Here is an 18,656-nt window from a genome sequence, read left to right as displayed (position 1 = left end):
ATTACCATGTTGAACAAGCATCCATAATAAATGTTATTTTTAGAAACATGCTCTGCAATTTTTCATTTCAGCGTGATATTTTGAAACAAAAAAATCATTAACAAAAAATTTGACAAATGCTAAGTAAATTAAAATTTATTAATAAAATTTATTTAAATGTGTAGATGACATAATTAATTTAAAATAAACATATTTATCTAAAACCTTTTAAGGCTATAATTGTCATTTTGCAAATATACAAATCTTTCTTTCCTCTCACAATCTAATCACTTTCTTTTATACCAAACAACTAAAAAAATCATCTCACTTTCTTCTATCTATCTTTCCTTTTGCTATCAATCATTTCTCTTTCTTTCCTTAAACTTTCTTCTCCAAACCAAACATACCCTACGGGTTTGTTTGGAAGATCAAAGAAAGTGAAAGGAAAGATAGAAGATAGAAAGATTGTTGAATGAATGAAAGTGGGTAGAAAGTGAATGGAAAGAGGGATGGTTATTTAACCGTTTGGTAGGAAAGAAGGAGGAAAGAAAGATAAAGGAAAGATAGATCTATCTTTATTAAAATGACAAAAATATCCTTACATTAAAAATTGATATTATATTATATAAAGTAACATATATTAATAAAAAAACAAATAATAAATTAACGGAAGTATATATATATATATATATATATATATATATATATATATATATATATATATATATATAGTAGTATAAATGTTAAATGCCTGAACCAAAGTCACAGGTGAGAAAAAAGCAATTGCCGTTGGAATTTTTTTTATTCAAATAATGGCAATATGGCAATATTGTAATTTTACAATTTTGGAACCCATGCCAAGCTTTCTTCGATGATTTGAGTGGAAAGTTTTAGAACGTGGGCCCCCACCAAACTGACACTTTCTTTCTACACTTACAAAGCAACCAAACAATGGAAGCACGTTTTTCGATAAAATTTCTTTTCTCTATTCTTTCTTTCCTTTTTGTTTCTGCAGTTCCAAACATAGCCTAAGTCTTGCCCATGTCAGCTAAATATTTCCTTATATTAGATTTCGCCTATTGGATTATATTATGAAGTTACTAACCTTTTAGATAATTTAAGCTTATTTGCATATATTAATTTTTTCATATTTAAATGTATTATTATAAACTAGAATTGAAATATGATATCAGATAAAGTACTATAATCTATGTTATCTATTATACTTTAGATGACGTATCGGAATTTAGTTTGTTAATTTCTATTATTAAGAGTATTTTATCTTTATATTCTAACTTTGAGGGTAAGTTCGTTAAGAGATAAGCACACAAGGTTGCTTTAACCCTTACAAGGGCAGTCCTTTCAAAGGCTAGTCACCGTTTCTTTGAGAGTATTTATCCTTATATTGAGCACATTAAATTTGCTAAGCCAGGAGCAAGGACATGCATCAACAGGGGCAGTTTTACCACCCAGCTAGCTTGGGCATACGCCCGGGCTCAACCCATACTCAGTGGCGGATCTCTTTAGGGACACATATATAAATACTATATTAGTCGTTATATATCATATGTTTTTATGCAGTGCAGTGGAAAGTGTAGTCTTTTCTGTTCACATGGTCACGATTTCACGTACTGTCAGCTCCATTTTTCTGAATTAAAATGTATTTTTTTATTTACTAAAAAAACGTTTAATGGGACTCAAACCAGATCCTACACGGTGCATTAATGCAAACTCAACCAATTGGACTACTTACAATTTGTGTATTCTGTATGTAACAATTTATATATATTCTATATATTTGGCACCCCAAAAAATATCAGCCCAGATCCGCCACAATCCATACTTTATGTCACATGTGAATTTGCAGTCAAAATTTTGCCCTGGCTCTACAAAATTCCTAGCACTGCCACTGTGCTTCAAGGGGAAGCAACGACATCATAACTAGGTTAGCACCCCGAAGAACCCCCTAGAACAGGTTCGGGACTCCGACTTCCCAACCTGAAGTTGTTTCTTATCTGTTGTTTCTACTTTTAGATAAAACCAGTGTGAATGACATCTCGGTTGCTTTTGCATCATATTCACGAATATGATGTCATAATTCCATGTCGTGTTGTATTTTCAGATTGTTGTGTGTTCTCATGCACAACTAAAACCATGTTTCCATCTTCATCTGGACCCACGGCATGTGTCACAATAGATAGTGAGAAATTATGTTCTGGCCTCTCATAATCAGTTAATAAACTCGTCTCAACAGGTGGGGCGACTAGAGAGATTGGGGGCTAGATTGCATGCCACTATGCGCTAAAAAATGTTGAACCGGTGATTCCTCCCTAGCATAAGCGGAGGAAACCAAGTCAACAGAAAAATTATGCACACCTACATGCGCAACTGAGGAGGAGAACAAAACAGTCGCATCGGAAACCACCACCACCACCCGTGGTTCCGAACTTGATTGTTCCACTACATCTGAATGCACATCCACGTGCGCTACTTAAGGAACCTGCTCCAAGACCAGACTAGTCAACAGAGCACCATGAGGAATGTCATCGGTCACATGTTGCACATCAAAGCTAAAGGAGTCTGAGGCTACATCTGTGGAGGAGCGTGCAGCCTGAGGGGTCTTTGTGTGTGGCTCTTTTTGCTAGTTGGATGCTGCAACTTCAAAAGCCTCAGAGGACCCTATACCTTCTTGATTATCCAATGGTTTCCACCTTTGCTTTTGTCTCTATGAGTTAACTGGTTTCTTACCCTTGTCAACCAGATACTCACCTTTGTCCGCTTTTCTCGGATGTAACCATCGACAAGATGTTACATTATGGTCAATGCTCTTGCAATGGGTGCAAAACTCTGGCAGCCCCTCATTCAATTGCTACTGAGAAAGCGAAACCCACCCGTTCAACCATAACTTCATAGAAAATGTCCTTGGAAAGATCCAAATCCGTTAATACCCTCGCATAATGTCCAAACTATCTATTCTTAGTAACGTTATGAATGAGCAACGGAGTCCCGACAGCCCTTGCAATCTCATACAAAGTTCTTTCCATCCAATATTCATGTGGTGATTCCCATAGTCGAATCCAAACTTGTGTATGTGTCTGTTGTTGTGTGTGAATTTTAAAGTCCTTCGTCCATTCAAATAACTGAATCAATCTTCGCTTCAAATTGACTATACATGTTCCCAGTCTGTGCGCAAATCATCATGAGAAGCAAATGAAAATTCATAAAACCCTCGGTCTAGTGAAAGCATGCGCCATTGTGCACTAATTTTCCATAATTTATGTAGCTTCGCAAATATATCCTTGAAAAAATATGGTTTGTCGCTGTTGTTCAAAACTAGCCTACCAGAAGATTGATTTTACATGCTTATATATATATATATATATATATATATATATATATATATATATATATATAGGGCATATCAAATGAGAGCACTATTTAAAATGAGAGTGAGAGGGTTAGATCACAACCCTTAGATCAAATCGAATGGCTGATATTTATTTGTGATACTTGCACTGCTGCACACACGTGATTGTCTTCTCTTGTAGTTAACTGGGTAAGCGCTTTCATCCCTCTTCCTTTCTTCTCTCAGAATTATGTTTTTTTCTTTTCCAAATCGACTTCTTCGATTCCAGCCCAAATCATCATGTTTCATCAACTCTATTCCTCTTCTTTTTTAGCTATGAGTATGAAAATGATTTCCAGAAGAAAACTATTTTGTATCAAACCATCAAACTACTACTAATAAATGAATTTGGGATAAATTATGAAATTCAATGAATAAAATTCTGCATTCTTTAATTAATGTCAGGAACATGAAGCAAGTGCAGCAGAAATGAAATCCATGAAGATTTAAAAAAGATTAGTTTTTGTTCTTCTTTCTTTTTCTCTTCTATAAACTGAAGGTAGATTACCGAATCATCATCACAGCTCTTTTACAAGGTTTGATTTCATGATAACCCATATCCCAAATTTGGATTTGATGTTTCAGTGTTTTTTTAACGGCTTCTATGATTCATACTTAATTAATTTACTGTTAAAAGATGAACTATATGAGAACAATTCATATTTTCCCAACATCTCTTTGGTGTTGATTCTTAAGGTGTGATTGTTTTTTTGATTAAGTCAGCCATGATACATCAAAATTGCCTTGCACTGGATCTTGAAAAATAACATTTGAAAGAAAAAAAAGAAACTGAAATATCATAGGGAGATGAATAGACGGCGAGAGAAACTGAAGCAGGCATATGGGGAATGAAAAAATTATACTGTGCAGCTTTAAAAATTAAGTAACACAATAAAGATTGATCTAAGGGTTGTTAATTCACCCTCTCATCTCTCATTTTAAAAGGTCCTCTCACTTAATATGCCCTCTATATATATATATATATATATATATAGGGTTATGTTACAAGCCAGCCTTTGGTGGTGTCTTTTATCAAGTCACACCTTAAGGTGTGATTTTCACTTTTTAGTTATAACTTTGATAAAAGACACCTTCCTAAAAGTAAGTTGGTGTCTTTTCGCAAATGCTCATAGAGTAACTTGATAAGAGACACCTTCATAAAAGGTGTCTTCTATCATAACCCATATATATATATATATATATATATATATATATATATATATAATCGAGCAAACGTTTCATCCCCTATTATACTTTATTTTTTGAGGTACACTCCCCAATGACACATTTGTTTACTTGACATACGAATAAAAGAATCATAAAATGATAAAAAAAAAAAAAAAGTAAATTTACAAAATTAATTTTATCGATTATTGATGTATTTATTATTACCACTAGTAGAAAAACAAACAGTCCCCGTGACCATAGCTCAGTTGGCAGAGACATGCATTGTTATATGCAGGAGACGGGGTTCGAATCCCAGACACCCCACTTATTCTCCTTGAAAAATGAGAATTCTAGCCACTAGGCTACCTGACAAAAAAAAAAAATTGTCCCGTAAGTGTAGCTCAGTTGGTAGCTAGGTAGCTACCAGGGACAATGTTTGCAGGGGCCGGGGTTCGAACCCCGGATTCCCCACTTCTCCACACTTTACAAAAGTGTGTGATCTTGCTCCTAAGCTATTGAACCAAAAAAACAAACAAACATTATAAGACAAAAAAAAAAAAAACAAACATTAACATGCACGTCTATCATTATCTCAAAAAAAAAAAAAAAATATGCACGTCTAATCCTCTTTTTCTATTATGTTTAGTTATAAAATTTAGTAAACCCCACTCAAATAATTTTAATAAATAAATCGAAATATGTCCACTTTAAAGTGAAGATTGTAAAAAGTAATTGAATAAGATTTTTTTTTATTATTGTGAGATTGTTCCTACTTTAATCAGATTTAACTTTAAATTATCTTATTAAAAGGATAAAATGGTAAACATCAATGTTTAAATAAAGGATGTAATTGAAAGAAAATGTACTACACTAAAACTATGTATCCTTTTATATAATGGTATATACAAAGTAAAAAGACATTGACTACTACATAGTCATGCATATACTTTTTTTTATTTAAATAATAATCATGCATATACTATTAATTATATTTTACGTGCCACTAAAAAATAAAAATTAATATTATTAAATCAGAAGTAAAAAAGTGAAACTCATTTAGGACCATGAAGCAAGTATATATGCATTCATTCACAATGTCAAGTAGTTATTCATCAAGAATACAAGTGACGCAAATTACTATGATTATTTCCCTTCTTCTTTGTGGGAAAATAAGGATTTTAGTGTCAGTAATCTGCTTTTTAATTTAGAATTTACAAAAGAAAATAGCACCAATAATTACCTAGGATATACATTTGAGATTGTCATGAAAATGCACCCTCATTCTTCAGAAAGAAACCGTCCTGTAAAATTTTCCATCATAGAAAATTGCATATTCTCAGATGGTTTCCAATGACGTTTTCTTTGATTAATAAACCAATTGTTAATTTGCTTCTGGTCTAACCCTGTTGACTTAGCCAACTCAATCTTATCAGCTTCCTGCATAATCATGTAAAACATTTTTCGTTGTTAATTTTGAATGATTATTAGTATAAAGTTTAGTAAATGGGAAATGAAATATTTACCGTAGGGTAAGGCCATTTGTAGTGAACATTCCACCATTGAAGTAATGTTTGTCTTGCTTCTTTTGGAAGCTTACCCTTCTTTTTCTTCTTTGAAAACTCCAATTTCAAAGTACCAATATGACTTCCAAATTTGCGTAAAAGCCTATCTTTGAGCTCACGATCTTCTCCCCTTGATTGTCCATCTTGAACATCACCATCTCCTGTACTAAGATCTTCGTCCGAAGATGCACCACCATCATCTAGCGAAACAAAGAAAATAGGAAAAATCATTAAGCTCAATGTTAATTGTTTCTATCTCTATGTTAAATATTAAAACCGTACAAAAATAAACACCATTGATTATGCAAAAATAAAATGAAGATGCTAACAATTTCTTTAAAAAACTTTGTTAAAAAATTATGCAAAATATACTCTTAAAAAGGTGTACTGATGGAGCTCAAAAACATTGTCGAAAGATAAACTTTTACTATTTTTAATAAAACATTACATTATGTAAAATACACTCTATTTTTACATTACATTATTATTAAAAAATTGTAAAAGTTTACCTTAAGTTCTTTTTTTTTTGGAAGGTCCATATGAACCATTAAAAAAGCAAACTGTGTTAATTTAATCTAATAATTAATTAAAGACAATCTCTTAATATCTATTAATATATTTATAAATTAGTTGAAGACTCTTAATATTAATTTATAAACTTTGTATAAATATTAATCTGGAGAAAATACTTTAATTTATAAACCATAAACTAATGTTTCATATTTATGTGTGTCCAATTAATTTGATTTGGCCGTACTAAGTAAAAATTGTTCCATTTTTCTTCTTCAAGTTTGCTATACAATAATTGTTCTTCTATCTAAATCTAAATAACTTTGTAACCTAAAATACAAAGTCAATCTACTGTGGTACTTTTGCCACAATTATTACCGACCTTTTTTTTAAAAATAATCTGACCAGCTTATCTTAAATGGCGAATCCTAATATTCCTTCCGGTCCTTATTATAAGAAAAAGTTAACTTTTTAGGTTCATTGTGTAAATGATGTATCTAGTCTATATTTATAATAAGATACATTAATTATTCTATGAACCAAAAAAATCAATTGTTTCTTATAATAAGGACCGGAGAGAGTATCTAATTACTCCATCCGGTCTCAAATATAAGAAAAAATTCTTTTTTTAAATTCATTGAATAATTAATGTAGACCAGATACATTAACTACTCAATGAACCTAAAAAATGAATATTTTCTTATATTTAAGACCCGAGGGGAGGGAGTATATTTTTTCCTAAACATTAATTAATCTAGGGATAAACTTTTGCAACTCTATCATTTCTGACTAACTTATCTTAAATATGGAATAATGTTTAATTAGAGGGCTAGTAGTAGCCCACGAGTAGCCATAAGTTGCTTCTGACACCCACCCAATCCGACAAGGATTTGACCGTCGCATGAGAGTACACTGTACACGTCAGATCATAGCAGACCTAGGTTGGAAAGAAAAGAAAGAAAAAAGTGTAAAGAAAAAGAAAACATCAGTGTCAGTGCCTGGTTCCATCCATTGTCACTACTATGTCCCAATCCAGAATCACTCCAAGTCCAAGTTCACATTCAATCAATTTGTACGTACCAATTTACCATACCATACCATGAATTTCCTCATTCAAATTTACCATTAAAATTTGTTCAAACTAAGTACATTTATTTATTTATTTACTTATTTAAACTATGCTCACATTTAATTTGTGAAATGAAGACCCTGTAACATGCTAGTAGTAGCATGAGTACGAAAATTGTTCCCAAAAGCAAATGTCCAACCAAAACTATACTCTACCATCAAGAGAATAAGATAGGTTTCTTTTCCAAAGAGGGACCCTATAAAAGAAAGTGCATTTACAATTCGACAAGTGTTATAGTTCCTCCATTGGTCTAAAGGTTAATAGCAGAAGCTCATAGTGAACAATAACAAAACAAAGCACAAAGACAGGGTAAGGCAGAGTGCGTGGGGGGGAAGATATTCATGGCATTGAACGTTCTTTCAAACGTAAAAGCTGCTGTAGAAAACAGCTTAAATTCCGGGAGTGCATGTGAAATTTTTAATAATCTTGTAATGTATATCACCCGTTGTACACGGGATTGTTTTGTAAAAGGTTCTATAATCAGTTTTCAGTATTCATCAGAATCACTTCCTCCTCCTATTAGTTAAATATATATAATACTACCAAACTGCATTATTATTATACAGCTTCCAAGGTTTTCATTCTTGTTTCATTCCATATTTCTGATGAGTCCAAGTTATTTTGGAGATCCGAGACCTTGTAATTGTAATTGTAACTTGTAGTAATTTTAGTTCTAAAAGTGAAATCATTAGCCTTCTAGTAAAACCTAAGGTTTATTCTTTACCAACCAAAAAAACCCTAGGGTTTATTTGGTTCTTCAATTTCAGCCCATAGGAATAGACAAAAATTTAAACAAGTAAAAGGAAATTAACCCAAAAAAAAGACAATATAGCAAAACGTATATAAACAGACTGCACAGAATAAACCAGTCTACTCTTTTCTAGGATCTACGCATATGCTAAAACCAAAATTTGGTTCTAACCATATTTTTAGGGTAAGGAATAAGGATCCTCTCCATTTTTAAAGTGTCTATTACTATAATTCTAGAGTGAATAAACAATTTAAATATAACTTGGTAGCATTGATTAGAATTTTATACGGTAAAACTAATGTAATGGAGATCTCAAAAAACTTTGTCTAATGTATACAAGTGAATTGGTCTAACAAGATATACAAGTTTATTTTCTATCATTCAATCAAGTCACATTATATCGATAAAGGGTTTTAATCTAATTGTAGAAATAATCTTGTGCACAGACTTGTCTAACTTGACCTTAAGAAAAATGAAGAAATATCTACTCCATTTTTAGTGGGCCATAACCAGCATATCACTATGAAGAATTGTCCAAATTTTTTACTCCAATAGCCTACAACTTTAAAAACTCAAATGGACCCCACTATTTACATATTCTCTCTTCGTAAACATATTTGTTGCTAGAATCATTGAGTAAGATGTAGCAACTCTTGTTTCACTCCAATGCTACAAACATATTCTCTTATATGATCTATATTGTTACTTTATACTCGATGTCAATTCGTCCAATCTCTTACCCATTTCGCAATGACACTAATAAACATGGACAATACTTGGGTGCCATTAATGGCACCGTGCCATTAAATCATGGCCATTGATGGCACCCAACACACACATCACACACACACACTTGAGGCAATGTGTGGCCCTAATCTAATGGCATGGTGCCACATGCCATTAATGGCACCAAAGTGCCACCCAATAAACATCCCACCTTCCAATTTGCAATTCTATATATGCCACAACATAAAGTAATGAACAGCCAACATGTTTACATTCAAATGTCCTTGTAAGAGATAAGGCTCAAGCAAAGAACTTTATAGTTTATTGTTATTTTTTTTAATATAATAAAACATGGTGCATTTCTATTGAGAATGTGACTCCAACTATATTGACTCTATCACTACCAAAATTTAATGTTTATTATTCCTTTTCACTTCAATCCTCTATTTTCTTCCTATATACAATCATCAACTTTAATCTCAAGCTACACTTTATAATATATATGGCCTGGATGTAGTACACTTTTTTGTACTTAAACATGTCTTCGGTCATAAAGGGAAAAGAAACACTTTAGGATTCACATTGAGGTGATTCTAGTTGTCATTATTTAAACACTTTAAAATAACCCAAACTTCTAAAAGTTATATATTACACACACAAAAAAAAAAACAAATCAAAATTAAAATCAAAATATTGAAGTCACTTTAGAGGTCTAATGAACACTAATAATCAACCATGTCATTCTAAGTATTTCACGTACTATAATTATAAGAAAAATGTTAACCAGTGTCTTCGGGTATAGACATTCAAAATAAAGACTGAAGATGACATCATTTATTTCACGACATAAATTCCAAGAGATTTTCTCATAGCAGTTGGGGAAGATCAATAAAAAGCACAAGTTGATAAACATAGCAGAAAAATATCGGTATTATTAGTATGGATCATACTAACAAATGTCATTTAGGGTACGGATGCAACACTTAAATTATTCATCACTGAACACTCTAACCACCAAACTAACCATCAAAAGAACTTATGCCCCCTAAACACCTAAAAACTTGCTTCTTAGAAACACAAGATCCAATTTAACGCCTGATTGCAGCAGAAGGACAACAAGAATAAATTAAAAAGAAAGGATTTCATATCCTCCTATCAACAATTTGATTATGAAGCAAAGATTAAGAATTTATATTTGTAAAAGGGATGATGAAGGAGAATCCGTTTATGATGCAATCTAAAGTACTAATTTACTAATTAAAAACATCACAGCTAAAAACGGAAAAGGTAATTTGTACTTTCAAACATAAACAACAATATTTTCAAATCATAACCAACCTGACCAGTGACCATGCTTTACAGCATAAAATATTCTTTCAAAATTGATATATTTAATACATCTGTGCCAGCTTCCATAATCAGCAAATGGGCATGGGAATTGTTAACATATATTCTAGAATCCATAAAACCAAAATAAAATCTATAAAATTAAAGTTTATATATAACTACAAAAATAAATATACTCCCATATGCATGTGTAAGATATAGTTTTTATAATAAGAAATTCGTTAAGATCTGGAAGATATATCATTATAAGAAGCAAACCATCAAATTCTAAATCAGTTGGACTCCTTAGTTCACAATACATTAAAAAACCTTCCTTCAAATATAGTAATAACAGAAAAACCTGACTACAATTTTAAGCTTATTTGTTTTTCTAATTGTATCCATGGTTTTAAACCTGACTACAATTTTTAGCTTATTTGTTTTTCTAATTGTATCCATGGTTTTAAAGTGCGACCACAATATAACGGATTTTAAGGTCTCCGCAACCAAAATTTCAACAGTATTTTTCCGCGATATAAGGGTTTGCGGCGTAACTGCAACCACAATTTAAAACCATGAACTTACCAACCCAAACTGCTTTGCACTTACTCCCTCCGGTCTCAAATGTAAGAAACTTTTCACTTTTTAAGTTTATTCAATAATTGATGTATGTGGTCCATACTACAGACTATCAGCCCTTTAGACAATTCCTCATACTACAATTGTCTAAATGACTCATTTAAAGAAAATCTGACATTACTTTAGCTACATACTACAGACTATCAGCCCTTTAGACAATTCCCAATGGCTATTTTTTTTTTATCAACCAACAACAGCATGGATCCCTTGTGGTCTATTGGAACTCGATACATTATATAATTAATAAAGTATGAAAGTAGAATCATTGCATGCCATTACTGTCAGATCATGTTGTGTTCATCTAATCCAAAATGTAGGAGCTTTGGAAGGTTATTATATTTATCATGTGATACATCACCAAATGAATTTATGAAATTACAATTAAGCTTCATGCAAAATAGATTATCTCATGAAAAATTTCGTACCAAATAAGTACTACCAGTATTTGAGTATTTGTGTATTAAAACCGTGATATCCTATCAAAATATGTAAATATTTTAGAGAAATAAAAATATGAATTTTGAATGAGAAGATTTGTTGGCTCAATAGGAAAGATGCAATGCAATTACTCAAAAAAAAAAAAGATGCAATGCAAGTATAAATGAAGTTGGCACACACCTTAAAAGGGATGTTTCTAGGCCAAACACTAATTCACATAAATGAATTGCATGTTGATGTTCTTTTTTAATATAGATATTATATATAAGAGTAAAAACATTGAATGCCCATGGTTTGAGTAACACCATAGGTGACCAAACAACCGCACCAAACAAGAAAACATCATCAACTACAACAAATAAAAACAAATCACAAAAAATTTCGCAACAATTGCATGTTGATGTTACATGTACCATTTGAAGAACATGTAAATTTCAATGTTCTCAATTACAACAAATTTTGAACTTTTTCTGCTGCATTCTACTACCAAAGCCCGACAACAATTCAAGCCTGAGCAATGCTCTTCTTTTCATGAACATAAAAAAGTTTTACTTGAACATAATATTATCACACAACAATTTGATTGTAATATGTAGGTTTTGTATCACGTCGAACCACTATGATTTTGCAAAATCACAATGGCTCACCGTGGTGCAATCAAACTCACTATGATACCAAATATGAACATAAGCGAATTACGCTAATAAAAAAAACAATATCATTTTGAAGGAAAAAAAAATCACGGCAACATTGGTTTCCTTAACTTACATAGAAACCAACAAAAGATAGACAGCACACAAGAAGTATTTTCTGAGTATGTCATGATTTATGAATAGAAACCAACTTACTTCATTGAATGTATTTTCTGTATAAATTTTGTTAACAGAAACTTTATCAGATTAAGCATGATACGTGTGTCCATGAGCTGGAAAGCATACAAAATTAAAACTATAGTATAAAGAAATAAAAGAAGAAACAATTTGATAGGTAATAGATGCAAGAAGCAAATGAGCCATTTAAGAAAAAAAATTTGGTCAGTGTATTGAATGAATCTAGGCCACTGTTTGCAATGTCAAGTTAGAAAGTCCTTGTTGTTCATAAAAACTGAACATTATTCACGAGGATGAAGCAGATAGCTAGTAATAAAACAAATAAAAAATATGAAAACTATGAAGAAATGAAGTGTGAGTAGTGATGCTAACTACTCAAAACTCAAAAGTACAAACAAGACAAAAATCTCTAGTGTAATTAAAGACCCGTGTAACTGTAAAAGAAGAAAGGTTTGAATGACCAAACACCACAAACTTTTCCTATAACAAAAACAAACATCACAGATTACGTTACGGTTTAACAGTGAAAACTGAAAAGCATTCCATAAAACATTAAAACTCACATTATAACTGCACACAAAATTTGACCCAAAAACAAAAAAACTGCACACGCATAGAAAGAGGATATGTGTGTATCTGTGTGATGTGGATGTATTATTAGGGTTTACCTTTCTTCTATTTTTGTTAATTATTTTCCTTGATTTACTTGGAAATCTGTGTATTCATCTTGTTTAATAGTAGTAGTAATTATTAAACTATACTGTGTATATTATTTAGGTTCTCAAATCACACAAAAACAAATAGTTAAAGGTAAACAAAAAAAACTAATCCACAAGAGGATAAGAATCAAAGCACAGTTATCAACAAAAAAATACATCGAGTTCCAAAACTAACAGAAAGAGAGAGAAGAAAAACAAACAAACCAGAAGCAGTTGGAACTGAAGCAGCAGCAGCACCACCAGTGCAGAGATGACTGAGTTGCGTTTCGATCTTGTTCAGAAACGTTGTAGCTTCGTCAAAAGGTCGAGTAAGGTCTGATTTATACTTCACAAGCATGTCACAATAACTTTCCTGAAACAACCATAATCAACATCAATATAAAGTTGCATTTAATTTATTTATTTTCAATAAAATAAAAAGAAAGAAAGAAAGGATTTAAGGGGGGGGACCATAAATTCATCAAGCTCGGGATCGGCTCCAAAACACGTGGAAACAACGACGTCTCTTTTACACATATCGTTTTCTCTTTGAATCTCCTCCAATAAACTTGCAATTTCAGGAGGAGCACCAACCTAAACAATTATACAAATTCGTTAAACTAGATTGAGACCCGCGCGTTGCCGAGTAGTTACAGTTACGATCAGATATGATGATTCTAATAACAAACTTAATTTACCTTTTGGCAATCCATATAAGCTTGAAGGAGGCGAGGGTAATAAGGATGAGAAGCAATTTTAGCTTTCATGATATTAGATGCCACGTCATCTTGAATTGCGGCGGAAGAAGATTCCGCCGCCGTGAAGATATCGTCGGATCCGAACATAGGAATTCGGTTGGTTGATGAAGTGGTGGACATGAGGAAACTGTTGTAGTCCGTCGGGAAGATTAGATTCTCCGGTGTCATCATCAGGGATTTGTCGCCGTATTCCACTGTTGTTGGTACTCCGTACATTTCTTCCATCAACGTGATGATGCTGAAACTTGTTTTTTGGATTGGAACTTGTTCTTCTTGTTGCTGCTAGAGATAGCCACTACAGAAAAAGATAAAGTTCTCACACAATACAAATACTACTAGTAGTATAGTTAAGTAATCAACAATTTCCGTATCTTTATTTTATATTATTACTTACCTCAACACGACTAATATTATGAATGAAGTCTTCCTGCTTTTATTGATAACTAGTATGTAGACCCGTGCCAAGCACGGGCTAGATTTTCGACTTTTTTTATTATATAAATATTATTTAAATGGAAAATTCTTTATTTTATATTCAATTTATCAATAACACGTATTGTTATCGTATTTTTAATTAAATATTATATATCAATATTAACGTGTATATATTTATTTGGATTTTTGTAACATTAAACAACAGTAATTTAACGAATGTAATGTTGAAATATTAATCTTTAACGTTGAAATATTTTACACGGTTGACTAAAGTTAAGAATATATTTTGAATATATTTATCGATAATAAATGGATTAATTCAAAAACGAAACAAAATTAATTATGGAGTTTTTTTTTTGTGTTCTGTGTATATATAGTGTTGCTTGCTTGGTTTTTTTTTCTCGTCAGTCTCTATTGATCTTGTGCAGGGAATTGACTATTAATAACTTATTTAATAACTGGGGTGTCTGAGTTTCGAACTCGGCCCCTATATATATATATATATATATAGAGAGAGAGAGAGAGAGAGAGAGAAGCAACATACTATTTTTTTTGTCAATTTATTATTATATCACCAACACTACTAATAGTTATTCTCTCAAAAAAAAAAACTGCTAATAGTTATGTTAGGTTTATGACATTAAACTAACAACAACATCACAACCCCATATAACATAAAAAATTAAAAATAAAAACCGAACATATAAATGAAAAATATGGACACTCGTGCCAAGAACCGACTAAAATTTAATCATACTTGAGGGAGAGAATATTGTTATGTATGAAGTGTCAGTTAAAGGCTCCCTAAAAAAATGCCAGTTACAGGCTTAAAGTCGAACATTAGATAAATGAGTGGATGTTGAGCAACAAATAAGTAAAAAAAACTTATATACTTAAGCCTTAAACATGTGGTATCATTCTCACTTGCGTAGTTTCTTTTTATTCAAGAAGTGGATCCACACCTGTGTTGCTTGCTCCAGAAGGCCCAATGATGGTATCATATCTCGGTTCAACATATGGGAGAGCGGGAGTGTCAATTGTGGGTTACAATTTTACATTATATGCAAGAGTAAATGTTGAACAACATAAAAGTGAGATAACCTATACACATCATGTCTCAAGACTTTGGATGAACACGTGATATCAACCTCATTTGTGTGGTTCATCTTAGTCTAATGTAACGATACAACTCAATGTAGACACCCAAGAAAGTCCCAACAATATCATGATTTATTTTGTTAATTTCTGGATGTCATTTTTTTAATATTTTATCTTAAATTTTAGTCTTTGGATATCATTAGCTTTCATGCAAATTTTTTATCAACCTCTATTATTTCAAAATTCCGTCACTTTTGGTCTTTGGTCGGATCTGATAATGCAATAATGTAGATGTGTTCTACTGAGTTCACAAAATATGTGGTTATTAGACAATGTAAATTAATGTGACTTTTGTTTAGTCTAATATTTTGGCAGCATAATTACCCAACAATTAATCTCAAATTCCTTCAATAAATTCATAAAATTACCAACAACTCACTATATTTTCTATACTTTTACAGACTAAATACACACTACTTAGTTGTTTCCCTTATCATTTCTCTCATTTTGAAGTTGCTTTTTAATCTTTTTTTTCTAATTTACTTTCTCTTTTCTAAAAAAAGAAAAATGGAACAAAGACACCCATCTATGAAACATCTACTAACTCATATATATATATATATATATATATATATATATATATATATATATATATATATATATATATATATCATGTTGTGTCTCTGACCTTATTTTACCATCTCAACATATTACAAACACCAAGAGTCTCTTGTATAAGGAGAAAGGTTAATGTGTCATATGTGAGGTAAATTTTACATTAGATGCAGGAGTATATATTGAGAAACATAAGTGAGATGACCGATATACATGATGTCTTAAAGTTTCTGGTGAAGATGTGGTGTCAATCTCACTTGTGGAATTTCGCTTAATCAAATATGATGATCCAACCCATTGCATGATCCCTCTGAACTCCAAACATTATGATGAACCATATTTTTTTAATATTTAATTTGAAATGACTAAAATTTAAACTTAATATTTAATTTCAATCCTTCAATCATTTTTCACGTGGTCAATTTGAGGAGATCTTCTCGAGTAACTTTAAAAATACCTTGAAGCGAACACATCCCACATCCTACATTTCACATAAAATATTAGAATTAGAGAATTTACAAAAAAAGACTGAAAAATAAGATTTCAATTTGATAAGGATGTATATGCAAAGAAACAATGGAGAATGAACACCTTAAAAATATGCATGTTAATTTGAGGAGATCTTCTCGAGTAACTTTAAAAATACCTTGAAGCAAACACATCCCACATCCTACATTTCACATTAAATATTAGAATTAGAGAATTTACAAAAAAAAAGACTGAAAAATAAGATTTCAATTTGATAAGGATGTATATGCAAAGAAACAATGGAGAATTAGGTAGCCTAGTGGCTAGAATTCACCTTGTAAGGTGAATGAATGGGGTGTCCGGGGTTCGAACCCCGGCCCCTGCATATAATAATGCATTGTCCTACCAATTGAGCTATGCTCAAGGGACATAGTATGAACTCCATTGATTGAGTACATAAAATTAGATTTAATTATAAATTAAAATCGATTTTTAATTACACATATCACATCACTCCCACAAATTGCAATGATCATTCTTTATCGTTATTTTATTTGAGTGGTGAGTGTAAGTTAATTTTAGCTATAAGTATGCAATTATAAAGGTGATTGGAGAATAATTTATTCCTATTTGATGCATCTTTTTTTTTTTGAGGGGTTGATGGAACCATTTTGTTTTCCATTAAAAAAACATTATTGTACCGTTTTTGTATCCCTTACACACCTTTTTAAGAATTCAAAAATTAAAATTATTTCTTAATAAAAACAATGATGACGCTGATACCTTTTTAAGAGTTCACAAATTAAAATCATTTCTTAATAAAATCAATGATCACGCCAGGCAAATTAATAATACTATCATAACATATGCCCAAATCATAACAATCAATGACAATTAGCATAGAGAGAAGGACAGACACATGTACTATAAAAAAAATGTAATCAAATGTTTATAATAGAGATTTTAGTTGTCAGCTGATAATATAAGAATTCTTTGAAAAAAAAAACTGATATTATAAGAATTAGTTGAATGAAGTTTTACCATTATCAATTTTTTTTGGGTAATATTACTATTATCATTATCCTTTTTTTTGTGTGTTTGAATTCAAAATTCAAAGTTAATATGAGGGTTGATTTATTCTGTGTGAATTCAAAATAAATTGAATGCATTTATAACTTGTTATTTTGAATCTCAATTAAAAGGAATTTGCTTTAAACCTTTTCTTTTAAGTGATGCTTTAACTTCTTTTTTTTTACAATAATAAGTAATCTCATTTAAGATTAAGAAATGATGGTATAATTTTTCTTTTCAAACTTGCCACATATATACTTTTAAATGTTACTTTGGTTATAAAAAAAAATTGTTGCAAATATTTTGAAGTTTTAATGTGGGAGATTTGTTTGACATTATAGATACCTTGTAGAACCAAAAAAATAGCTGCAAGTTTTTTTTTTTGAATAAAAATAGCTGCAAGTTTAGTTGCATCACATTTCATTTTTTTTTTTTATAAAACAACTTTAGGCTACTTGGACTTCGGAAACTTCACCACAATCAGGATAAACCTTAAGACTCTAACAACATTTACACAGATACTTATAGAGCATCTATCAAAGATCAGGTCCTCACATCGCCAACAGAAAATTGAACCCACAACCTTGCAAGTAACTTAATTTCTTACCAACTGAATCAACCTTCATTTGCTATTTGCACCACGTTCTTTTAGCTGCAAGTATATATGTTAATTTTAAATTAGAATTTTGTTTTCAAATATGTTGTGGTATTTAATATTTTTTTATTGAGAAAATTTATCAATTCTGAAGTACCAAGAGGTTTCGTTGGATATCGATAACATGCAAACAAAACTCATTCAAAAATTAATTTATTTTTTAATAAATTAATACCAAAATATGACATGAGATTAATCAATTAGATGATAGATAAATATCAAACCAAACTTCAAAGGCACCATTATGTCACACGTAAAAAAAATTAGGATAGGAATTGGCAAAATGAGGCTAAATAATTTAGCACATAAAATAGATCTCAGAGAATAAGCAATATTTCAAACAATAATATTAACAAAACTATAGTATTAGATTCACTCTTCTATCTCATTTTAAG

At 31.2% G+C, this 18,656-nt stretch overlaps 1 protein-coding gene across 1 annotated transcript; it reads right to left on the bottom strand.

The window, feature by feature from the left end:
- Window positions 1-5,607: 5,607 nt before the first annotated feature.
- Window positions 5,608-14,240, bottom strand: KNAT6 (homeobox protein knotted-1-like 6). Its single transcript, XM_085714424.1, has 5 exons — window positions 13,860-14,240; window positions 13,633-13,755; window positions 13,387-13,534; window positions 6,076-6,314; window positions 5,608-5,989 (listed from the first exon to the last, which is right to left on the bottom strand). The coding sequence occupies exons 1-5, from the start codon at window positions 14,142-14,144 to the stop codon at window positions 5,831-5,833; spliced, it is 954 nt and encodes a 317-aa protein (XP_085570550.1). The 5' UTR covers window positions 14,145-14,240; the 3' UTR covers window positions 5,608-5,830.
- Window positions 14,241-18,656: the final 4,416 nt, after the last annotated feature.

Source organism: Medicago sativa, chromosome 5 (genome assembly GCF_051527215.1).
Source record: "Medicago sativa cultivar Bolivia chromosome 5, Bolivia_mono, whole genome shotgun sequence".
In the NCBI taxonomy this organism is placed as follows: Eukaryota; Viridiplantae; Streptophyta; class Magnoliopsida; order Fabales; family Fabaceae; genus Medicago; species Medicago sativa.
Note: the sequence above shows the minus strand (reverse complement) of the source record. Positions and strands in the feature narration are given on the sequence as shown.